Raw genomic sequence first — 27110 nt, forward strand, 5'->3', positions numbered from 1 at the left:
TTAAAGGTCTCTTACTATGATATATATCTTTCTTTTGAAATAGGTTAGCCTGTTATTATCTACTTGATATATTCACTTCCACTTACTGCCAGATCTCCTGTGGATTATATTAACCTCTTTTTTTTGAAGTTCTTTTGGTAAGTTTTTTAATGCCTGATATCCTTCTCCCTGGTATTGATGTCTATTTACCCATAAACAGTAATAAATTCCATTCAAATTACCTTAATCCTTCATATTTTTAGACAAATACTTTTTTTTTTTGCATAAAAAATAAACACCTTAGTATGCCTATATAATGCCATTTTGCTCTTTCAACCAATTTCTAGATAAATTAAATCCTCCTTTTCATCAAATAGTCTTTTACATGTAGCTATTTTTTTCAGTTTTTCAGAATACAAAGAATTTCTTGCTCTTCTACTTCAACATTCAATGCTGGCAGCACTAGTCTTTTCCTTTTTTTTTTTTTTAATTCAGATATATATTAAAATATAATACTAAAGAATATATCACTTTTATTTTGCTTAGATCAGTGCAGACAAATATATATACTGGATATTTTATACAGTACCTTCCTTTTTGTCAATTTGATTTAGCACCAAACAAATACCAATTATTTATCTGGCTGAGTGTCACCATGATATTTTATGAAAAATCCTTTGCTAGGATTTTTTTCCTCCGGAGGAGATGAGGAGCCTCAGGAAAGAAATGTAAACAATAACTATCTGCTGCTGTGGAATGCAACAGGTGCATCTGTCATTGGTGGATATTGGTTGTTTCTAATTAATGGCCAATCACAGATGCAGCTGACTCAGACTCTGAGAGTCAGGAGTCTTTCTAGCTCTGTTCTTTCTAGCCCTTTGACGAACCTTTTCTCTCTGTTCTTTTAGTAAGGTTTTACTATATAATTTTAACATAATATATATCATACTATAAAAAAACAGCCTTCTGAAACATGGAGTCAAGATTCTGGTCTCTCTACTCATCCCGGGAGCACCCCACAAAGTATCCACCACAGCTGAGTACTGTTCTCCCCAATGGAATCTCACTGTAAACTCTGATTTCTCTCAGGTTTAGTTGCAAACTTAAGTTCACAGTGTTTGCCCCTAAGTTTTTTTGGAAAACACACACACATACATATATATATATATATATATGTGTGTGTGTGTGTGTGTGTGTGTATTCTCTTGAATGACCCAGTTGGTTGTATCAAATGATTTTCAGTTTGAACACCACAACAGATACTCCTACCATGAATTCTGAGCCACTGAAGTTTAAATCTATGTCCCAGGTTTCCAGGTGAACCCAAAGGAAAATCAGAGACCAGTGTGGAGACTGGGGGGAGGGGGAGGGGAGGGTGGGGAATGCAGGGCATTCCCTGGTCTAGGGAGACACAAGAAGCTTCCCTCAAAAAGCTGTTACATGGGCTCCTTCCCCTCTTCCTATGTCCCTGAGCCACACCTCCCTATTCCCTGATTGGCCCTCATCCTTGTACTGTCAGCCCCCTCGCACCCGGGGCTGGGAAAACTGGACCCTCCAGGTGTGTGTGTGTGTCTGGGACTTGAACATCTCACCGTGCAGCTGAATAAAACATCTGTGGATATTATGCAAAGGTCCTTTTTGCTTCCTTACCTTGGACTGTGCTAGCAGCAATTCAGCTTGCTACAGACCAGGAATACAAGGTATTTTACAAAGTAAACTGGACTCCACTGTGCAAACTGAACTAGGCAATTGAAACCACCAGGTTCATATTTTACTTTTTGTGCATCGGTAGCAACCTTTACACAAACTAAGAAGAAAAGTCATATTAAATAGACCAGACTTTTGTTTAAACCAAATTGCATCACTTTTAAACAGCAACACTTACTTGAAATTAGAAGTTTAACAATTTAAACTATGGAATCTTTATAGAGCAGAATAATAAAATGTACTGCTCTTCTTCACAGTTTTGGGGAACCTGTGCTCAAAATTACCAAAACTGGATGGAATGGCAACATTTCTGTAACACTCCAGTTTATATCTTTATATACTCTTGAAATTAGAAGTTTAACAATTTAAGATTTCTATGGAATCTTTATAGAGCAGAATAATAAAATGTACTGCTCTTCTTCACAGTTTTGGGGAACCTGTGCTCAAAATTACCAAAACTGGATGGAATGGCAACATTTCTGTAACACTCCAGTTTATATCTTTATATGTCTGATGCAGAGACATAAAAATAATTTCCAGTCTGTCTAGTAAAACTGTGGCTTCATAGTGAAATTTTCAGTTTAAACATAACTTTCAGCTACCTAGTTAAATCCATTAAAAGTTGGTGGAAGGTCTTGCTATTTGATTCATTTTAATTCAAATCTAAATGAAAAAATAATACTCTAAGGACTGTTAGCCTTTGCCTCTGTCATAATCATCTCTCATTTCTCTCCCAAAGGAGCTGATCTCTGCTTTAAATTGCATTCAACACTGTGGCAATTCCTTAATATCACCTTATTACAGAATTCCCCTTTTATAATTAACTCTCTGGAAAACGTGTACCTCAAAAATAACCAAAATACGAAGAAGCAAAGATTCATGCATTTTGGGATTGAATCTCATATTCTATAAATTATTTAGGATTGCAAAGTTAGGTAAAAAATTGTAAGCTTCAGTTCAGAATTGTATTGATTCTTTTTTTTGAAAGGCATAGTGTCAGTTACTAAACAGAAAATAAGCCTTAGACAAACAGTCCTTAACCTTACATTTAAATTCCCTTAGGACATTCAGGACAGCACACTCTTGCTCAGAAAATAAAGATGATGGTTTAAGTTTGTACTCTGACATAAAAAATAATGGGGAAAAGAATTTCTGCAGCAGTGCAATATATTCACATGAAAGATGTCAAAACCTGTGTTATATGCTTCAGGAAGAAAGGGTATGTACTATGCAGTAAGTACTTTTTCTGCAGGTTCAAAGACACTAGTCTGGATACTGAAAAGGCTGATAGAGAGATGTGAAGATGCCAGCAACTTACTTATGGACTCTTACAGAAATATCCAAAAAGTCTACTTAGCAAAGAAAGAAGAATGGAGTTCACTTAATCAGGATAGATCTTTATTAATAAGCTTTTTAGTAGAGGATAGAAAAGTAGTTGACTATGAAAAAGCCTCACAAAGAAACCAAATAAAGCTGCCATGGAAAGTATAGTTTACATCTTATCATTTATTATGATTAAACATTAGATAATGTCAGGTGAAATTTCTTAATCAGAGAATTATCAAGGTTGGGAGACTTTTAAGGTCATCAAGTGCAACCATCAACCTGGCACTACCACTCTAATCCCTAAACCACTAAATTATATTACCCAGTGCCAGACCAAGCATCTCTTAAACAACACCTTGGTGTTTAAGTTCCTCCCTGGACAACTTATTCCAATGCTTGACCACCCTAAGAGTCACATTTTGCATGACCTACTGTATTCAGAAGAAATAAACATAGAGTAAATGTACATGACTGGTTTATTTTTATTTTTTACTGACTTGTAGGTCATGGCCAGAAAGTTGTGGATTGTCACTAGTCACCTGCATATTGGATGGCACGTAATTATAAAAATTTGTTCTGACACTAGTTCTGTGAATCCTTAATGTAATGGAATTGCATTAGCAGATTCAAAAGATGCTTGTTTGTTTTAGTCACTGTTTCATTTTACAAGTGAATTTGCACCCTACATATCCTAATGCAATATTTACAGGCAAAACAGATGGACAATCACAAAAAGAAGCATCAGTTTGTGAAGTTATGACTAGCCTGTAGGGCCCATATAAATAATGTTTTATCTTGTCAGAATTTAATAATTAATGTAAAGGATTTCATTAATGTATTCAAAATATAATTTTAGCTATTGTAGCCTGAGACATATAAGATGGAATTATGAATGCATGTAGTTTATTCAATGTACAAAACATCCTAAACATTTTAATTCAGAATCTAGAAATGAGAGCAATTTGGGATTATCTCTTTAGGAATCACTGTTCTCCCACAACATGCTACTTAGTTGCCGAATAGGGTAAATGTGGCAAAGACTCAGAACATATAAGAAGAGAATGTAAAGTTTTAATTACTCTGGAATGAAATTTTGCAGTTTAGTTGTTCTTTGGGGTTTGGGTTGGTTGTGATGGTATTTGCCTGCCTTGTTTTGAGATTTATGCTATCCTAATATACTTTCCCCCACCATACAGCTCACACAGCATAAAACTTACGAGTTCAGTCACTGATGTTTCAGTCAAGACAAGAGCAATGTCTCCCTTACTACTCCAGCAATTGCCATCCTGAGACTATAGTGAATGACCACATCAAAACAAGTGTTGTATTCCGCTGTAGTAAGCACACTGAAAGTGCTCCCTGTTAAATCATCAAGCCATCTTCCTGCCTCTGTTTTATTCCCCAAATCTGTTGTAAGAGACTTCCAATTTTCTTTCCTACTTTTCTTTCTTTTTGTTACACTTTTAAAGTATTCATTAGCAAAATCACCCAGATCTAGACTATTATTTACCTGGTTTCTACAAAGCAGAGTTACAAATAAGCCACACTGGAAGCACTGTCTGTTTCATCAAAGGAGGATTAAAGTGACCCATGGAAGCACAAAAGCAGTAGTCTTTGTCTAAGAGAGATGTGAGAAGACCAGAGTACTGTTCTTGCATATAAAGATTCATGAGAACTGTTTTTCAATTTGTTTGTGAATGTTGAAAAGACTTTGTGAAATAACATAATCCTATCTCTGTTAAGAATATACATAAAAAGCCCATCCAGTGTAGAAGTGCTCATTTCATAACTGCTGAATATCTGACTCCAGATGAGAATAACTTCATACATATTAAAAAGTACTATCAGAATAATGAAAACATGCGGCTTCAGAGAAGGCTTACTAATGTTTCCTTTTGCAGTCCTCCTAAACATAGTAAGAAATTAGGAGCAGCTTCAGAAGTTTCCTCAAAAGAAGTGCTTTTAACCACCTTTTGCAACAGTAACAACCAAATACTGTCTTCCTGACATTGTGTACATTAATCAAAATAAAATATTTGATACCATCACAAGAACGCATTAAATTAAGGATACCATATCAAAAATATAAAGGAAGTAAAATAACTCTGTGAAGTTTCTGCACCTACTGCAAAAGGGGGAAAAAGGTAGACCTTTGCTTAGGTACTGTTATTCAATATACGAGTTATTCAACATACAAGGTTAATAACATACTTAGGTATGTTATTCAACATATAAGTACCTGAGAAGGCAGCAGATCAGGCTTTATTTTGATAATAAAGTTGTTCTATTCCTTGAAGAAACAATATTCCCCTCCCTATGTGCCTCGCTGTTGTCTTCAACTCTTGTGTTTCCTGCTCACTAACACAGGGGGGAAAAAAAGCTTGGTTTTAGCTTGTATCACTTCCTGGTGCAGTTCCCTTTGTGACTGGGTAAATGCCTGAGCCAACAACAAGTAGGGGATGAATCAGAAATAGAAGTGGGAACATGTTTGTTTTTTTTTCAAAAGCGGCATCACAATGACCATGTAAATTGTTCATTTGTACCACAGTGAGCCAAGAAGCCACTGTGCCTGAACCTGACTTGTCTGATGCAAGTACATGCTGGAATTTTACAGATAGCTTTCTCACTGAGGCTTGACTCTACAGTGTAGTTATAAATAACATGTGCCAGATAAGCTTTAGCATTTAGTATTCTAGAGGAAGACAGGACAAATCATGTCTCTGGTCATGTACATATCCCTGTAAGATGAATGGGACAACTTGAGCCTGATGAAGGAAGATCTTCAACCCATAAGCTAAGATTGGTCGTATCAGCCAACCTGCCCAGGAGAAAGGTCATACCACTGTCTATCCATAAGGAAGAAAGAGAATGCAGGAGGTGTTTGGACCTCAAACAGATAATTGGTAATGATAAATTCTTGTGTCTTGATTTTTACTGAAAACAATTATTTCTAAATTAGGAAAAAATGCAAAAGCTTTTCATCCCATGAGGACAGTCAGGAAATTAAGAAGGTTGTCCACATAGATTGTTTATACTGCATGTTTGGATAAAGGCCTGAGTAACTGCCTCACCTAAAAGCTCAGTCTGCTTTCAGCAGTAGATTGGACAAATAAGTTCTTGAGCTCCCTTCCATGCAGAACTATCCTGCTTATAAGGTTCTGTCATTCTGTCTTGTTTTCTTACAACCCGGTTATGTGGACACATACATAACGTACTGAATTCCAGGATTAAACTCTGGATTTATACCTTGGTTGATTTCTATTTCTATGGATATGACAATTTCTATGAATCACATTCTCCTTTTACTAAGCACTAAATCGAAATGCCACAAAGTAACTTTTATAAGAGACAGAGACTTCAAGGTCAAAGGTCTTCTGTCACCCTTAAGTGACAGATTTTCATCATGTAACTCATGTTTATATGTGTCTATTCTGCCTGCAAAGTTTGAGGCACGTTTGTCACTGCACTTTGAACAGAAACCTAAGAAATTAATGCAGAAAACCCCAACAAAACAGGGTACTCACTATGGAAGGGCCTTCTATTTCTTCAGAAACACACGAGAACAAATAGTAGAAAATAACACAAGAAAAGCCTCCGCCTCTACTCTTAAACATATGATTTCATATCTTATTCCTCTTATATTCAAATCTTTCTCATGTTTCAGTAAGAATTTGAGAGTACCAGATGTAAAGGCAGTTTCAAAGTCCTTTTCAGATGATGGTCCTGTCCAGATAGAACCACACAGTAGAACAATGAAAAACACGTCATTAACCTACACAGTCACTGTGACAAATTCCCCTCCTAAACACTCATTGTGCCTGAACCCTACACATTACAGAATGCATTGTGCTTCTTGGAGGTTTCCAAATGACCTCATGGAAATGCCACAGTTGAAATGCTGAATCACCAAGCAAACAATTCAATCACAGAAGAAAACAGTAAAGGACAGAAATATTTGGTTTCTATGGAAAGCTTTTGTTTCCAAGAAAGCAAAGAACTTCATTTTTGTTCTCAGTCCTACAGAAAAAGATAAAATTGATAACACACAATGGGCAGATTATCAAAGGCTCAAGCCAGATAATATTTTTAGCATTCCTCCTATTCCTGATTTTCTGCCCTCCCTGTTCCACAGTTAAGCTTTATCTCTGTTACCTTCTGTTCCCTGTTTTAGAAGAAGAAAAGGATTTAGGCACCCCAAAACTTTGCTAATTTTTGCAGTGACTTTTTTATTGTTTTTTTGGGTTTTCTTTTGTTTGGTTTTTTATGTGTGTTTTTTGTTTGTCGGTTTGTTTTGTTTTGGTTTTGCAATTAAATCCAGTAAAAATTAATTCTATCCACTATCAGTAAACAAACACTGATAATTACAGGAGGTTTTTATGACTATACTTTGCTTGCTCTATTAATTGAATAAAATTTTCTACCTATTTGGCTACAACCACAACATTCTTCTGAAATAATTTTTCATATGATAAGCAGTATCAATTTTGCTACAATTATTTTAATTTAAATTCAACCATTATCATATTACAAACTTTTTCATCTGGGGCTTTTAGCATACTTATTAAAATCATATTACTCATAAACCTTCTTGAGTCCTTCCTCTGAGCATTAAACACAGATTTAAAAATTTTGTATTAGTGAAAAAACAGTAATAATTATCTAATACAATGTCAACAGTCTTCATTGCTAAAAAAGAGATTGTTATACTTGTTACTTTCTAATTTGAAATTATTTTTCAAGAAAATAAAAGCTGGGCTTTAGGTGGGTTTTTTTTCCTCCTATTTTAATCTCTTATTACGAGAACTACTTCTTCTTGTCTTGTCTGTTTTGCTTTTTTTCCTTCAATATATTATTACTTTAATTGGTACTTGTACTATTGAGGCGTGATTTTCATCCCTGTGCTGCCACATTTATGTCAGGTAAACATTTCCCTCTGTAGCCTTTGATATGAGCATTATTTAATCAAGTACATTAACTGAAAATAAATCTAAATTGTTCATGCACTGGATAAATAAAGTAACCACTGTGTTAAAAAGATCTGATTGAGAATCTGTTTTATTAATGCATGTGTCTGTTGAAGATTAATTGTCATGACAGTACACTTAATTTTTAAATATCTCCTAAAGGCTAATTTTTATTGCAACCAAACTGGCAATAAAAGTGACCATATACCATCTAACATGGATAACTGCATTTTCCACACAAAAAGAAACCACAACCCCAGAAAATACCCTTTTCCATAACAGATATTATCTGCCTGCTCACCCTCACTTTAATTACCACTAGTTAGTATATTCTTAACTAATATTTCTTACAGGTTCTGTTTATCATTTTGCTCTTTCATAGCACTACTAAAATGGGATTAAGAGTCAGGAAATGCTAATTAACAACCAAGCCCTCTAAATATGGAGGAAGAACAGCTGTCAACTTGTGTATGAGTTGGACACAGCCTGGTTTTTGGTAGACAAAAAGGAGCATTTCACTAGATCTTATTTACTTTCAGTTTTTTGTTTTATTGAAAAAAAAGGTGGAAAATAATTTCCTCAAACAAATAATTTTCCCTCAGTTTCACTTCCAAAATTTAAGAAATGCTATAATTCAACTCAAGCTGGCAAATGTTAGAATAAGCCACATGACAACAAGAACCCTGTAGGGCATCTACATAACTTTTTAATGCCATTTAAATGAAAATGGCCTATCAAGATTTTCGTGACAGAAAAGACTGCCATATCTGAAATATTATAAAAGCTGACTGCAAAACTACAGAAAGTTAGCACTTCGTAAAGAATTCCAAGTCTTTTTTATGGATTACACCAGCCTATCCACTTGATGCATAATCTAGCTCTTATTTCAGTTAGAAATAAAAAGTAGAGATCTTTTTTTGCACAGCAGACATTCAGAAGAAAAGTTTGAGATTTTTTTTTTAAATCAGTAGGTGTAGTAGTCATATAAAGCACCAAATTTTCTAAGACATTATTTTATAATAATCATTATCCAGATGAACGGATGAACGAGGAAGTTTTTAGTTATTTTGAAAATTAGGTAAATATTTTTTTCCAGAATGAAAGATAAAGAACCTGGGTTTAGTTTCTGATTAACTGTAGTCTAAGGGCATATATAGTATTACCACTCTAAATCTAATTACCAAATTGCTGTTAATTAAGATTTCCAAAGCTGTTTTTCCCAACATATGGGGGGATACTTTTCTGTAATTGAACACATCAGTTCTATTTAGGGAATATAAATGACAAGCTAAAAAATAATATGCTTTCAGTCTGTTTCTCTACATGAGCAATTATTAAATTAGCATTGTAAATTTTCATGTTTTGTAAACACATAATGGGAATTTCCATATATAAAGTAATCTCATTATATCATTTGAATACAGTCTCGTATTTATAGAACAAAACATAAAATCATTGTTTGAAGCTCATAAATTAATAAATAAAACACATTAAAGAAAAATCTAATGCACATTTATCTATTCAAGTGATTCATAATGTCTGTATGCCATTGGTGTTACCTCACTAATTATTATAAATTATTACTTAAAATTTATTTTAGCTGACAGCTAGTTCAAAAGATTTCAGTTTAAGTGCTTGAAAAATTCAATGGCAATTAAGTAATATTCTAATACACGTAATTAACTATGTAGGTGGCAGTATAAATTAACTCAAATTAGAAAACACTATTTGCTAAATCTCAGGCTTTTATTACACTGGAGCAATGTATTAAAAATATTACTTTAAAATATTATAAAAATATTACTTATATGCAACACAGAAACCTAGTCTGATGCTTTTAAACAATATAATTATCTAATTTTTGATCTTTCCTTATTATAAAATCAAAGTCGTTTTATTTGGTCCCTGTTACATTTGGAGGGATTTTATACTGATATGAAGAAAACAAGACTCTACTGACCTTAATGTATCTAGCCAAGCACTTGTATCACCTGTTGTTCACATACCTCTGTCATACAGAGGCTCCATAAAGCTTTATGAGCCAGTTAAGAGATCACAATTTTAATGGAGACCATAACTGTGATTTATGGGTTTGTATACAACTCCTTTTCTGTGAATCAACAGCATATTTAAATCAATAAACAAAAGGATTTGTCATATTGACATGTTTCTTGAGTAGTGTGATGCTGTGTTACCATAAAACTACCAGACCAGAAAGCCACAGAATGTATATTTAATGTAAAAAATTTATTTTTCCTATTTAACTGAATCTGATCTTGAAAGAGGTTATTTACTATTTTATTTCTTGTGCTTGTATTGCAACATCTACACAACACATCTACACTGAGATTAAGAATTGCAGAAGTGAGACAAGCAAAAATATTGTTCCTACTGCTAAGTCAACAAAAAAACCCCCAGTCATAAGCTCTTCTTAAAGGTGCTATATTTAAGTAAAACCAGAGCCAAAAAGTACTGTGACTACTCAGCAAAGGGTGTTTGATCTCATAGATCAGGATGGATATTTCTTGGTAAGTGTATCACCAACCACACCCACATTATTTAGAAACCATGCATACAGTTGTCTGTACAGAAACCCCTAATGCCCCCTAGCTCTGTGCTGAAAGCCTCCACACCATTCACTTTCTGACTTTATGTATCTGTCTGAAGGCTTCACCAATCCTTACCAGTACAACAGTCCATTCCATTCAGTTTCTAAATATATGCATTTTTACTGTAATAATGGTTAAATGGTTAGACACAGAGACAACGAGGTAAATGAGTCTACGGTACCCTTTATCCTGATACTACATCTTCAGAATATATTTAAAAACCACTGTACAGCTGCAATTGGAATATCAGCACTTATGCCATGATCACAATTACTACTGTGAAGGGATTTTTTTTAGCAAAACAACATATTCACAAAAGGAAAAGTAACAAAAAGTTGTATTTTCACATTTCATTATCTTTTTAGGACATTAAAATTGCAATATTTGACTTACCCTATTGTAGGTGGTTCAGAACCTTCTATTTCCAAATAATCATATTTTTCTTCCATTTGGAAATCTGTAAATATGAGTGAGATAGTATCACCAGGCTCTGCCACAATTGTCCATGTGCAATCTGCATTATTATGATATTCATTAGGAAAGTTGGGGCTCGAGATGATTCCACTCGATCCTCTCATAGTTCCTCCACAAGCATCTTCAGCTGTAAAATATATTAAAAAAAAATTAAAATAATTCCTTAAAAATGTATACTTTCTTGCTAGAATAAAAAATCATTACTGTTTAGGTGAACATCTGCTTAAAACTTTTTAACATGTTTGACTTGGAATGCTGCTCCAAAAGTAAGGTGTTAAAAAAGTAATTGCATCAAGTTACCAATTACTTAAGGATGATTATACTTGTGCAAGCACATATTTTTACAATCTACAGTTTATTAATAATTATAAATCTTGATTAGCATTGTTCCAGTCAATTTACAGTACCATGCAAAAATGTCACCATTTCTTCTTTTGCTTTAACTAAAAATCTTTTCATGAATCAATTCAAATTTATTCCCTATCATAAACAGCCTGACACGTGAAGTGCAGCAGTCACATTATACTGAGAAAAGAAGCATGAGAACCTCACCCATTATATAATAACTGTACTGCCATATTTTGTTTTAGTGAGTATCTAGTCATTAGGTTTATTCTTGAGAAACCATTTTCTCATTTTTAAACAGCTGATCCATTTTCAAAGCAAAGCCATTCATGAGTGATTTCTTAATGTCAGATGCAAGATGCTTTCACAATTAAGATGTTTACATCAGTGTAATAAGTTTTAATAGCTCAAAAATTTACAGTTTTATCATAGGAATACATTTTTCATGCCATATGAAACTGTGACCTGTGAAACTATTCTATGATGAAACAATTCTCAAATTATTGATGTTCTGTATCTTATTTATTAATAGTATATATATGCCTAATAACTGAAAAATTACTTTTGATGATCTTATGTTAAAATTATTTCTGTGAGCTAAGAAAATTAATTGTAAATTTAGTGCTTTTTTCTCTCAAAAATGGAAATATCTTTCAAATAACATAAATGGAAACACCATATTGCATTACTTATTTAGTGTATTACCTAAATGTTTGAAGCATTGTTTCTGCTCAATTAGAGTGCTAGTATGAATAAAACTGGCCCCACAGTCTGAAAATCCAGTCAATACTGATGTAAATTGAATTATAAGGATTTGGAATAAAAAACCAAACTTTAAGGATTATAGGATCACAGAACAAAAAATTTAAAGAATTCTGACACATATAATGGCTCACTTCAAACATAAAGAAAAAAAAATAATGACTCTTTCTTCCAGCAGTTTACGAATTTAAAATGCCAGGTTTTGTCTTTTGAAAATTCTGCTAAATTATGCCATGGCCAGGTTAAAAAGAAAAAACAAACAACAAAAAAACCACAAACAAACAAAAAACAAACAAACAAACAACAAAAACAAACCACAAAAAACCCCCACAAAGTAAAAGCATATCTTAAATTTATTCTTAATAATTAGGCAAAGCACTTTGAATCCACTCAATATAATAAAACTGAGAATAATAAATATATATACATAAATAAGAATATAATGTTTTTCTGTATTACAGACATTCAGAATTGAAATTTTAAATTGCTAGTTTACAGTAGCAAACTTTCCTACTATATTGCAGAATTAATGTTCTGCTGTTCACAAATGAATTATAGAGAAGGATATTTTAGTTCCAAGTAATATAACAAACTGTTTACTAACAATGTTGCTATAGTATACCAAAACTAAAAAATGAGTGTGGCACTGTTTAAAAATATAAACAATGTCAATGAGTGTGACGTTTATTCTGAGCCACAGCTGTTTAAGAATTTTTCCAAAGTGTGATTTTGCTACCATTAGCAAAATGGCCCATACAAATCATCATGGTTTTTATTCTGATTCATGCAGCAAATTTGCTACACATACAATTAATATCATCTACATTTAAGTGTTGCATATATAACCAAAAGCACTCTCATATTAGTGTATTGCAAGCATTAAAACAATAAATAACAGAATTACTGTACTGTGATTTTATTTTCCTCAACCTACAATATAATTTGCTTCGTTCAAGTCTTGCAATCAGATCCTCACAGGTAAAAGCTCCCATCTGTGAGAAGACTGAAAAGCATTATGCCCATGCAAATGTTTGCTGCCTTAAGTTGTGAAAACAGTGTAAAAAAAGATTTGATCTTCAAGTAAATTGACAAACACTGTTGACAGGATTTCTATCACTAACTTGATAGTGCACAAGACCCTGACAAATAAAAGAAAATGTAGTAATTGTATTCTGTGCAACCTCCTTTTAGCACCCCTATTTCTATCACAATTGAAGCAGCATAATTTCTTAGATGTCAGCTATGAAATGTTGCAAATAAAAGAATAACTGTGTGGGAACATTTAGGAAGAGTAACAGTGGCTGATCTTCATCAATGTGCAACATGCCCAGTAAGGAGATGTGAACAAGGAAAAAAGGAAAGATAAGCTTTGCTGTGATTTTGCTACAGACCCACTATAATCTCTTTCCCTGCATTTCTGTAAGTTTCTGAATTACCTCTAAGAAACTACCAAGGTAGGAGTCCTCAAAAGATACTTAAGTGCCTAGCCCCCTTTTTCCATGGGAAAAGACAAGCCCTTTCATGGGATTGTCTTTGCTTAACTACCACAGTATACTTGGTGGCTAAAGCAGCAGGAAGGGGAAACCCAGTATGTGCCTCGGGGACATTTAATCTTGGGGAAAAAATAATCTGTGCAAGTTCTATGTGGCAAGGAACAAAACAGCAGGAATAACATGAACCAATGAAGAGTGAATTTTGTGTGGAGCAAGGACAGCGTGGCAGTGACCTAGATCTGGTATTGGTGCCCAATCATCAAGTGTGCTGCTTCTCCTGTCACAGGCACCCACCCTGATGAATGGATCCCAAATCATGGCCTATTTTTGAACATCTGGAGGGGAGGATGAAGTCCATGAAATGGGAACACAATACCTGTCTGTGAAAGGATGGAAGGTAGTAGCTAATGAGAATGTATTTATCTGTTGGTTATCAAGAGGATTTGAAGATGTAGTTATGTTGTATGTGTATGTGCTGCATGCTTCCATATCCAATACACCCTACGATCACTACAGTCAAAATGTAGTAGCTAAACGCCAGTAAAGCACATAAATACCTTGAAAAAATTGTGTGCATCCCTATCCTTTTAATTTCCAGTTACCAAATATGAAGAAAAACATTCACAGAAATTGTAAGAAGACAACACTTCAGTTAAGACTTGATAGAGTCTGACATTGTTCAATCACAAATACATAGCTAACACTGTTTGGTTTTTTATTTCAAAATCTACTTTTAAAATTCATATTCCATACATTCAAATTAAATTGCATTGGACATGTACTGAGAAATTTTATCCAATTACAATCTTGGAAATGTGATATGAAGGCATAAATGCAAAACCTACACTTACTGCCAAGATGTCATTTTTCCTAACATATTTTTTCTGATCGTAACCATATGCTGAAAAGGGAAGATTTTTCAATGTGATATGCAAGAGGGGCCTTGGCATTAAAAAGCTTTTCAAGGTATTATGAATTCAAATTAAGATCTCTGTTTGAATATGCATAAGGGCTCTTGTGCAGAGGGAGTATCACTGATATCATGATGAGTGATGATTATGAAAGTAATGTTTTGGGGGTTTGGTTTCTGTTTTTCTTTTTGTGGGCATAGATTGTTTCTATTTATGTTTATAGATACCGGCAGGTTTTTTTATCTCTCTTTTTTCCTTTTACAATCTTATCATTAAATGTCCATTAAAAAGAAGAAAAAAAAAAGAAAAAAAAAGTGAAATGTGTACAAGCTCAAATAATCTCCAGTGAAATCTCATTTTGTAAAATTTTTTTTTCTTCCTGATTTGTTGCTCATTGTTAATTTTTCATAAATATTTTTGAAAATATATTTCTCTAGTTATGTCTTATTTAATTTTCTGCTTATTCTTGTAGCGTTCAGTGATATTCACAATAATATTACATAAATATTGAACTATAAATTTCAGTAAAATGGATGATCAAAGACAGGCAGTGTCATCAGTGATTTATACGACGTGCAAATTTGTGGATTTCATTAAGAATTCAATGATTGCATGGTAGGTCAAGCTTTAATCTGGTACACAATGTATCACATAATCTTATCTATCTAGATATTTATAGTAAACTAAACAATTACATTTTCCGCACATCCTATACTGCCTTCAAAAAAACCCCAGCTTTGATTTAGTTTCTTATTCTGTTTCTTCATTGGCTGTGCTACAATCAGCAGAATAGAAACTATGCAGGTTAAAGTGAGAAGCACCTTAAAAAGTTAAACTCAGTTTTAAAGTCTGTAGTATTATAGTCTGATTATGGAACTCACTAATAAGCACAGTAGTAGATCACATAGGCACAAAAATATCTTTAGAAAGCTCTATAGACAATGCAGTTCCCTCTGCTTCCTCCTTTGCACAAATAACACCTACTGCTTTTGTTTCCTGCCCACTTTTCTTGGAGAGTCTGTATATGTCTATCGCAGAACTCCAGCAGTGCCAACTGTTTTGCTGTGGCTCTGTGATTTTAATAATGTCATTGATCTCTGATTGCATGTAAAATCGCAACTCTTGGGCTTCCCATGCCACATTTGTTTGCATACAGACACTTGAGAGCTGTTTCTGGTCACCCCACTTCATCAAAAAGAGTGCAAGAAAATCTCTCATCAGTCTGTTCTGTGTGTACTCTGTCTGACCCTCTGCTCCTCAATAAACCTTCAAGCTTTGGTAATCAACCACAAAAACCCAGTGGGCCTGGGCCAAAGACCTTCTCATTAGGTTAGCAAGATCTTGCTCTGCTAAATAAAAACTAGCTCTTCAATTTAGTCTCAATAATGTAATGTTTAGAGTCAGAGATTAAAAGAATGGATCTGTACAGTATAGAGATCAGTGTCTGTAGTATAATGTATATAATATTTACTGTATATAATATTCTAGAAACTCCAAAATATAATGCAGGATAGATATATAAATATATAATATCTGAGAAACATTTATATGTTGACTTTTTCTATAAATCTATAGTAATGAAAATAATTCAGCCTTTCCTCATAATTTATGGGCAAAGAATAACCTAACAGATTTCAGAAATTGAAATATAAAGATTGCAAAACCTCCATCAACTGAAAATCTTTCAGGATAGCTTTGCAGAAGATTTTTCCTCTTTGATTTGTGTAAAGTTCATCCAGCTTTTGAGTAGAGGGACATAACACAGTTTTTGAGGACAAATGGAAGTCTTATTTTCTGTATTGATTTGTAAAACTCACAAATTTTAAATTCCAAATAAACCCAGTGATGACTATAAATTGACATGATTCACATCCTCAGATCTCTCACCTTGCACTTTTGTGCTGTATACCAGTAAAATTTATACAGATTTGACAGCCAGCAAAAGATAAAAATAAAAAAAAATTTCAAATAACGCATCTGTAGCGAAAGAGATGAGGAGTTTAAGTGGTGCTTTGAACATAGGTTAAACGGAATAAATTGCCTTCTCACCACCACTGAGATAGCACCACAAAAACTATCCATGCCAGAGGAAAACACTACAATACCCACACAGCCTGGGCCTGCCTGGAGGCCAGGATTGGGGAACGCGGGGTGACCCCCATCGGCGCCGCGGCCTGGCCAGGCTAAGGGCAGCGGCACCAGGGGCGGCAGGGGAGGCACAGCGGGTCACCAAGGGCACCAAGGGTGGCAAGGGAGGCACAGCTGGGCACCAAGGGCAGCAGGGAAGGCACACTGGGGCACCAAGGGCACCAAGGGCAGTGGGGGATGCACAGGGGGTCCGGGCAGGCACGAAAGACAGCAGGGGAGGCAGAGCGGGTCACCAAGGGCACCAAAGGTGGCACGGGAGGCACAGGGGGGCTGGGCAGGCACCAAGGGCAGCAGGGGAGGACACGATTCGGTGAGGACACAGCGAAGGATGAGGGACAAAGGGGAGGTGTGGGCACTGTCCCTTCACCCCCGGTCGATGGCTGGAGGGAGGTGAGATGCGGGCAGAGGAGGGGAAGGGACAGATGGAGCCCAGGTGAAAGCAGAGGAAATCTGTTCTCTAAGTGCTCTAACATCTTGTCTTTTTAAATTCTGAATCAGTAACTAAATGTTTATGTTACTTGGCAGTAAATTAAAGTTCAGTGATATCCTCAGAGTTGTCCCTTTTATTCTCCAAGGGAATGTCGTGTTATGGATGTGATTTAGGCGAGCTGGACTCTTCTGCACTGCTAAGAAAAGTAACTGTTTTGTAGTAAATGGTGCACAGAGGTGTCATTTTTTGTTGTTTATTCTATAAAGAAGGAAGAAAACATTTAAAAACAAGTACAGTCTTGGCACATAAAGCCAATAGTTTGTGTTTTTTACAAAAACAAAACAAAACACAAACAAACAAAAAACAAACCAAAACAAACAACCCCAAAACAAAACAAAAAAAAATGCAAAGAACGCAGCGTCCTGAACTCTTCCCTATACATTTGGTTGAAAATGTACCTAGATTTTTTTTTTAATTTTCTGTTTAAGTAGGCCAGGACTTGAAATTGATGGATTAACTCACAAGATATTTTTAACAAAAACAAGGCATCTGTATAACAGTTAACCATGCTTTTACTGCTGTCTTCCAAAAAAAAAAAAAATTTTTACAGGTTTTTCTCATACAAAAATGAACTTTGGGAAAGGATTAATGCTTTTAATGCTTACAAACCAAGATAATTTTAATTAAAATATTTGGACAGGCCTTGTATGAATATAAGCACAACACAAAAATATGTAAAGATTTCTTGATGAACAAACTGTTTCCTCCAACTGTTTTGTGAAACAGTAAAGCTTAGAAGCTCTGCAGTGTTAAGATACTCATTTAGATTTCATGGTTCTCAACCCTGATGTTTACTGTGTGAGTTGCTGAAGGGCAGAAGGCATAAGAATAAATTCATTAAAAATAGAATACAGAGGAAAGCAGAAATTACTTTAATTGATTGCTTCAACAAAGAAAAGGAAAAAAAATACCTAGGAGTAAATACATCAATTCATCAACATGAAATTCAACTATTTTTTCATATTATTTTTAATATCTACAAGGAAGAACGGTTTTTACTACGATTTATAAATGTCATTTTGTCTTTAAAATTTGTCATGTCTTTCAACCAAGCATGAAAAATGTGAAAGATAATAAATAACATAATACTTGAGATTTTAGAACTAGAAATCTCGTGGATTTTGTTGGGTTTTTTTTATTTCTTGAAACTGCATCAAAGTATGATCTTGGCAGTGGCTGATTTTTACACCTGGTTTTGCAGTTTTGCCTCTGAACCACAAAAAATATAATTAAAGTATTGTAATTTAAAAACAAATATTTATGGAAATGTATAAAATAATGGCAATGTTGTATTTTAACCCTGCTGGCAACAAAGCACCACACATCCACTCACTCCAAATGAGTAATTAAGTATTTGAAGTGGCATTTGTTTTATTTATCAGCTGATGTTTTACTATATAAAAGAAGTTTGTTTCTGTTCTGTGAAAATCTTGTGGTGGTAGGGCCAGGAAGAAGGCTGAATCCTAACCAGAGAACCCAGTGTCATCTGACAGACAGTTGAAGGACCTTGTCAGGAGAAGAGTGTAGCAGGCAGGATGTGAAAGCCACCAAGAGAGGGAGAGAGAGAGCGGAAGAGAGGGAGGTGTAAGAAAAATGAGAGATGCAAACCTGAAGACACCAAGTCCAGTGAAGAAGAAGAAGGTATTATAGGCTACAGGTGCAGAAGTTCCCCTGTAGCTCATGAAGAAGACCATGGTGATAAGACCATGGTGATGCAGGTTATGTCCTGGGAGCTTATGTTTGCCTGGAGAGGCTGTGGAACTTACAGCCTTGGAAATGTTAAAACGTTTAAGAGCTGCATAAGACCCAGAGAAAATATAACTGCCTTTAAAGTCAGACTTGAGAGGTCTGTTAGATTTGATGTGGTCCTTATTGCAAAAGCAGATGAGCCCTCATTGACAGTAAGAATGATAAGCAGGACTCCATGATATCAGAAGGCTAATTAATTACCTTATTATACTATATTACACTATATTACACTACGTCTAAACTGAAACTGAACAAGAACTCAACTGAACAAAATCTCATGACTGTCTCCTGACCGACCATCAGGACACAGTTTACAGAGATTGGTCAAGAAAACAAAACACTCAGACCAGAATCCAATTACTAAATCCTTTCAGGTAAACAATCTTCCATAATGCATTCCACTTGTGCACAAACACAGGAGCAGCAAATGAGTTGTTTTGATCATTCTCTTCTCTGCTTCTCTGACTGCTTCTCTCAGGTTCAGAGAATGTGAATCCCACAGGTCCACAAATAAGTTCTATAATTCAATATAGTTCTCCTATGATAGCTTCGAGATAGAGAAATAACAAATTGAAAAACTAAAACAGTGAAGAACTTGTTTGAATTCACTTAATATTTTTTAATTTTTTTTTCACTTAATATTTTTTAATTCACTTAATATTTTTTAATTTTTCCTGCACTTAATCTAGTAGAACACCTAGAGCAAGACCAGGGGGGAAAAGAATAATTCCTTTGTTTTATTTTCAACTCTCTTAACCTGATTAAAAGTTGTATTTTTTTTTTCCCTCAGAACAGGTGCATTGTTTTAAGTTTTGCACCATTCAAAGGAGAATGGATTTCAATGCATACATCTTCAGTTATTTTTATCTTAGCTTTAAAAATGTTGGAATGAGACCACTTCAGTGTCTAAACCATCATGCAAGATTTCATACTAACTTTCTGTTCTACATTCAGTATAGGGCTTTAGAGGCATAAGAGGCTATCATAACTATCATTGTCTAGTCCTTTGAACCTTCTGGCATAATGGCAACTGGATTACAAGGAGCAAGGAGCTTAAAATAATTTACTTTTATGAACCGAAGAAAATGTTCATCAAAATGTCTTCCTAAAATGTTCAATTCCATATGATCATTTTTGTAAAACCTCTAAACAACAGGCTGTATTCTTACTCAGCACTGTGCAAAATAAGAAACACAATTTCTGTGGCATATTTGTGATCTCTTTACTTCTGTAAAGTTACATTTCTACAAGAATTTGTGTTTTACTGCATCCAAAATACCCTAATGATGGCAAAATATTTCCAAGATTCCAGAGTCAAGATTTCTGTAGTTACTTAATTATACAGACTTTAGAATTCAGCACTCCTGAATGGGAACTGTGACTACTGCTTCACCAGAAGAGAAAAGCAGGACTTAACCTCTTCTGAAGATATTTTCTCAGCCAATTTATGACTGCTTTGGCAGCTCTGTTACCTTATTTGCCAAAATTTATCAAACTTAAATTAAGTCTGCCTGCATTTGAAAAGTTCACAGAGACATTCAAATTTGGAAAACTAAAATCAGAACTGGAAGGAAAAGATTTTTACACCACAGAAGCATTTAGAAATAGGAGTTTCAGTGTTCTGCTTGAGTGATGAACAAAGTTTTTCAAGTAGAAGTTGAATATATCTTCTTCACTTTAGCCAGTAACACTCTCATAGACAAACTGATAAAGTATGGGATATATGATGAGTCTATGGTGTGTGTTGAAAACTGACTGAAGAGTTGGGAGGTAAAATGTGTGAAGGGTGGTGAAGTGCAAGAAGCAGCATGAAGTCCATCCAGAGACCATTTTTCTCACACCTGGAGTACTGAATTCCGTGATGGCTCCCAGTATGAGAGACATGGACAGAGAGAGTCCCACAAAGAGTCACAAATTATTCAGGGTCTGGAACTGCAGGCATACCAGGGAATCTGAGAGTGCATGTTCAGCCTGGGGCAGAGAAGGTTCAAGGGGAATCATCAGTGCTTATAAACACTTGACAGGGAAGTAATGAAGATGGGAGACAGACTCTTCTCAATGGTACCATGAGAAATAATGAGAAAATTTGGCATAAATTGAAATAGAAGTAATACAGTTCAAACATATTTTTTCCCCACTGTAAGGTTGATTGAACATTCAAACAAGTTGTTCAGGGAGGCTGTGGTGTCTTTATCCTGAGACACTCAAAACTCAACTGGACATGGCTCTGATGACCCCACTTCAGGTGGCGTGGCACTCAGTGGGGGGACTTGAACTAGATTATATTCAGAGGTGCCTTCCAGCCTCAGATACTGTCTGTGTGATTATGGGAATATTGTGCCCTCTCCTAGATCAATAACTGAGTACAGTGCAGATTGCAGAAAACCATGGAAATCAGGATGCTGTAAACACAACTTGAGTGTCATGAGTCTTGACATTAGCCACAGATCAACAACTGTGCATAACACGGGTGGTTGTGGACTGATCTAATTTCCTACAAAGACCCTTACCTGCAGAGATTGATAGAAATGTTTTAATTCACCCATACAAAATTGCATAGAAGCAAAGTGCCCACAGTGGAACTGCTGCATGTTGAAGCCCAGCCACTGCATGAACACCAGCACTGAGAAGTGGCTGGAAGGAGCACTGACTTTTGTGGATGTAGCCAACATCTACCCTGGCATGGTGATCACAATGTGCATCAGTGTGAGTAAGATAAAAGCTTTACCCTGACACATCTATTTCCTCTGATCTTCTACCTAAACTATTGAGCTCTGGCAAGTACATTTTTTGGTATTCCTTTCCCCCCATGACAAATTTCATAGTAATATATACACAAACACATATACACATACACATAAACTTTTTTAAACATTTGTGCTTTTTGTCCCTTCAACATTGATAAAAAAAGTTATACAGAACACTTCTTTTAAAAAGCCTTGCATTTAGAGTCATTAATTCCTAAAATATATATCTTTTCCTCACACATCATTAAGTCAACAGGTATCTTGGCATCTTTGCAGCCATTCTGGTTTATGATAGAAATCCAAAGCATTGAAGACGTGTGCTAGAATTCATTATAGATTTTTTTTCCTAGAAAATCATAATGCATGTCTAATAGTCAACATAAAACCTAAAAAATAGGTTGGTGTCCATTTTACTAATTCAGATTTAAAATGTGATTCAAATAATGGTCCAAATGTTCATCTTCTATTTTCATTATCTTAGTTTCAGCTTTTGAAAACTTCAAAGATTCAATTGGCAGGACATATATGCAAAAACTTGTAATAATGACCTTGTGCAAAAAACGAATAATGCATGTCTAATAGTCAACTTAAAATCTAAAAAAATAGGTTGGTGTCCATTTTACTACTTCAGATTTAAAATGTGATTCAAATAATGGTCCAAATGTTCATCTTCTATTTTCATTATCTTAGTTTCAGCTTTTGAAAACTTCAAAGATTCAATTGGCAGGACATATATGCAAAAACTTGTAATAATGACCTTATGCAAAAAACAATGATAGCAGAACTGGGCTAATCATAGATTTAAAAAAACCCATGCATCTTTCTAGTACTGTTTGCAAATAAGGATGTTGCAATATTGTTGGTACAGCACTCTGTATGCCTACAGCTGTTACAGACACTTCCAAAATGAAACAGAACTGAGTTGAAGAGCAGGTATCTAGAGAGGCAGCAGTCTCACAATTAAAACTCTAAGGTGCCTGATGACAGACCTTGTAGTGGACCACCTTGCTGAAATCAGAATTCTGAATTTTGAATTCTGAAAAAGGTTCTCTTTATTCATCCTTTATTCCCCTATTAACCCTCTAGCAGGATATAGAATCAAGTAATTGTTTTAGTTGGAAGAGGCCTTAATCATCATCTTTTGCAGCCTCTTCACCACTGGCAGGGACACCTCCAATATACAAGACATGGAAGTATTTTGTTTTATAAATTCTTGTCAAGTACACTTTATTTTATTAAGTTGAAAACTTTTCCAGGGTTTGAAAAAAAAGCTGAATACATATAGTTGCTGTCAAATTGCTCTCCTGATAAAGGCAATTAAAATCAGTATCCTGATATTATTTGTGATAAATATTTATTGGTAGCATGTTGAGAATGAAAAATGAAATAATGGAATCCTCCTATCTAAGTGCCTAGATGAAATAAATATCAAAAAGGAATCAGAATGAACATCTCATCTCAATATAAGCAACTTCATACTCTGACTCCTGTAACTTGAGCTGATATCTATTACGAGCATAAATTAAAGTGCACTAATCAAGATATAATTATTTGCTCACCTTGACCCCCAAACTACATGCACTAGAAAGGTGTAGCCAATGTAACAGCATAACCAGTAGTACCTAAGCATTTTTATGATGTTCTATCACCACAGAGAAACACAATACACAAGGGACTTTGAGAAGTATGTGAGTGATTTACCAAAGGGACAAGGATGTTTGTAGATGCTCATAGAAGACATCCCTATGAAAAACCTGCAAGGTAGGATGAGCACCAGTAACTATCTATTGTCCTGTCCATTATATGAGAATGGCTGTCAAGGATATGTTTTCAAGACCCAACACCCTGATAAATGCATGTGGACATATTTATATGCATTCACTTGTAACACTTCTCATCCAATACTTGGTAGATCCCGTTGTTTATGAAGGTGGAGCGCTGTTACGTGTACTGATGCATTGATTTGCAATTCCATTTGGACCAATGGCATTACATAGCATTTACTAAAGCAATATTTTTACTCAGTAAAGGAAGGTATTTAGAGATTAAATAAGGAAAAAATCTGAATTCAGCAGAGTAAATTTCCATCAAAAGAATTTTAAAACATTAATTCTAAAATGAGTTGGCTTTTAATGTCATGCTGACACAAGGCAAATACTGCTTAACTGTCAGGGCACCTTCAATGAAGTAACAGCAAAGAAGATCAACAAGAAAATACAAACTGGCATACAATTAATTGGCTGCAAAATGATTTGCATCAAGTGACAATTCTCAAAGCACACAATGTAATAATACAATAATAAAATGCATAACGTGCTATTTTCATCATGACAGTGTAACAGTTAGAATCAAAGAAAAACACATTCCTTAAATTATAGCACAGACTACCTGAAAGTTAAATAATTCAACAACAGCATAAATTATTGTCATATAAATTAAACATTATGCTTAGGAGAACACAGCGCATATGATTACTTGTATAGCAAAATGCAAAAGAAGCCCTAAGCTGCACTGTTGTTGCAGAATTGACTATACAATCACTAAGTATTTCAGTTTGTCTTCTTCCTTCTCCAGCACCTCTTGAATCTATAGCTGAGGTTTTAGCAAATTTAGCTGTAGTGACACATTCTGAAAAACACTGCTAAAATTTTCATGAAAATAGGTAACTTGATAGATGTAAATTACTAATCCCTTTGCAGAATTCACACACTGGAGAGCAAATGCAATCATATTATTAGACAATGAAAATTCAGAGAAGGGAAAGGACTAGAAAGAAAATATTTTTGTTACAGCTGACCATCATAAAAAATAAAAACTTTCACCTTGTTTTTTTCTTTGCTTGTTTTTGAAGGGTTAGATAAGAGTCTGAAGATAACTAAGTAATTTTCTTGCTTTTGATTTTAAATGTTAAAAAAACCTTTGATACTTGTGACTCTATTAATTACTTTTTTCATATATTCTGAACTGATGTGGTTTCTACAAGTGATTGTATTTCTCTGTATCTACAATAATCTCTTCTAAATGTGGATCAATCTCAGAATCATAGAGTGTTTGAGTTTGAAGAGATATTAAAAATAATCTAGTTCCAAACCCCCTACCAGAGGCAGGGACACCTTACAACCTGGGCTTATACACCTCCAGGGATGGGACATCCAGAACTTCTCTGGGTAACCTGTTGTAGTGCCTCACCACTCTCACGGTAAAGAATTTCTTCCTAAAATCTCATCCAAGCCTACCCTCCTTCAGCTTAATGCCATCCCCTATTGTCCTGCCACTACACTCCCTTGTGGAAAGCCTCTCTCTAGCTTTCTTTTAGTATTCTCCCTCTAGGTATTGAGGGCCTACAGAAATTACTACTATTTTTGAAACCATGTTCTATTTACTTCCTACTCTACTCTCTAATGCAGAAATTCCCTATACTTCTGCAGAAATTATTAAAAATTTAGATCATAAAATTACACTTTTGAAATATTAAAACTTGTAGAAAATCAAATATACAGTTCTCAGACTGTGGTATACAATTACAAAAATATTATTAAAGTAAATTACCTGAAAAATAATATCACAAGACCATAGATATATATAGCAGGTCACTTCATTATAGTGTTTATATAAATATATATGTACTTTATTGGTAAATGTGTTTTTATATGTACAAAAAATGTACTCAGTACTAATATCTTTATTATTTGAAGTACACATATGAAAAACTTATAAGACTATAATTAGACTTTTTTAGCAAATATATAACATCCATTAAAATGCAGAAGATTTACAAAGTTTATCTTTTTTTAAGTTTATTTTTGAGAAAGTGCTATACTATAATGAATGAATTTTTCCCTTGCCTCTTTGATGCAATTAGATTACTTGCCATTAAATCTGTTCATTTGCGGTCAAGATAATGTTTATGTTTGTCCTCCTGACATGGTAAAAATCTTTATCTCAGTTCAGCAAAGACTGAAATCTTGACAGGATACAGTATAGTGGTTATTGATAAATGAAGAGCAGCAGCCTCAAGATATGATCATATGTTGTTTGAAAAGGAAAGAAAAAAATTACGATACAGACTAGTTCATATTCAAAAGTTTAGTTGTTTATTTCTCAAAACAGATTCATATGCATTCAAGGAAACATACAACTTGTTGTTGCCCTGGAAAACTTTGTTTCCAGTTCTATATATTTATATTCCTTTGTGCACCCTCTCCATTCCCCCAGATTTGACCTTCTCATTTGGTCCTTTAACAATACCCTATAATCACTGTATTGTTCTTACTTATTATTTTATCTTCTGTCTCATCTTTGAATTGTGGTGATATTTTTTCTATTAAAAGTTTTGTAATTGCCTGTTCCATTTCTCAGAATCTTCTTGCCTGCTGTATCTTGTGTTCTCTCATAGTCTGTTACTTCGGGATAGGTTTTTCCAGTAATTTCTTTCACTTTGTATTTGCAGGATCCACTTAATATGTAGAACTGGAAATCTCACCTAATTTTCATATACATAAGCACTAGGCTTCTGTATTTGAGCCAGTCACCTTAGGCTCTTTCGTGATCATTTATGAGAAATAGATGCTTCTACAGTACATCATATTAAAAGACCACTATGAATGTAAAGGGTCTGAATGACAAGGTTTTAGAACAAGATGGGCTACAAGGGTGGCTTCTGTGAAAAGCTCCTGGAAGCTCCTGGAAGCTTCCCCTGGAGCCAGTGCCTGTTAGCTCCAAGACACACCCATGACTGGCCAAGCATAAGCCCATCAGTGACAGTGATAGCACCTTTGGGATCATGTATTCAAGAAAGGCATAAAAACTGCGATTTTAGCTGGAGAGAGGTATGAGACCATGAGGGAAACGGCCCTGCACACCCCAAGGTCAGTAAAAAAGGAGGAAAGAAAGTGCTTTAGACATCACAGCAGAGCTCCTCTGCAATCTGTGGTGAAGACAATGATCAGGCAGGGTGGACCTCATGGAAGTCCACAATGGAGCAGATATTCACCTGCAGCCTCTGGAGAACCTCATACTGCAGCAGGTGGATGAACCTGAAGGAGACTTGGCCCCATGGGAACTGTGCTGAAGTTGGCTCCTGGCAGAACCTGTGGAGAAGCCCGCACTGGAGCAGATTTTCTGTTAGGACTTGTGACCCCATGGGATATCCCACACTGGAACAGTCTGTTCCTGAAGAACTGCAACCCATGGAAGAGATCTGTGGTGGAGCAGTTCATGAAGATCTTCAGCCTGTGTGACTGACTCAGTCTGGAGAAGTTTTTTGCGGACTCACTCCCATGGGAGGGACCTCACCCTGGAGCAGACGAAGAGTCTGAGGAGTCCTGCCCATGAGGAGGAAGGAGTGGCAGAGACAATGTGTGAGGAACTGGCATTGACTCCCATTCTGTGTCATCCCTGCACTGT

General features: G+C 35.1%; 1 protein-coding gene across 1 annotated transcript in view; it reads right to left on the bottom strand.

Moving 5' to 3' along the window:
* The window catches only part of CSMD3 (CUB and Sushi multiple domains 3), a 593341-nt gene that overhangs the window by 394847 nt on the left and 171384 nt on the right, over positions 1 to 27110 (bottom strand). The window contains exon 5 of the mRNA XM_039715519.1: positions 10979 to 11186. Within this exon, the coding sequence (XP_039571453.1) occupies positions 10979 to 11186 (208 nt within the window). The remainder of the gene's footprint in view (positions 1 to 10978; positions 11187 to 27110) is intronic.

The sequence above is a fragment of the Passer montanus genome, unplaced genomic scaffold, assembly GCF_014805655.1.
Source record: "Passer montanus isolate IOZ18808 unplaced genomic scaffold, ASM1480565v1 scaffold33, whole genome shotgun sequence".
Classification (NCBI taxonomy): Eukaryota; Metazoa; Chordata; class Aves; order Passeriformes; family Passeridae; genus Passer; species Passer montanus.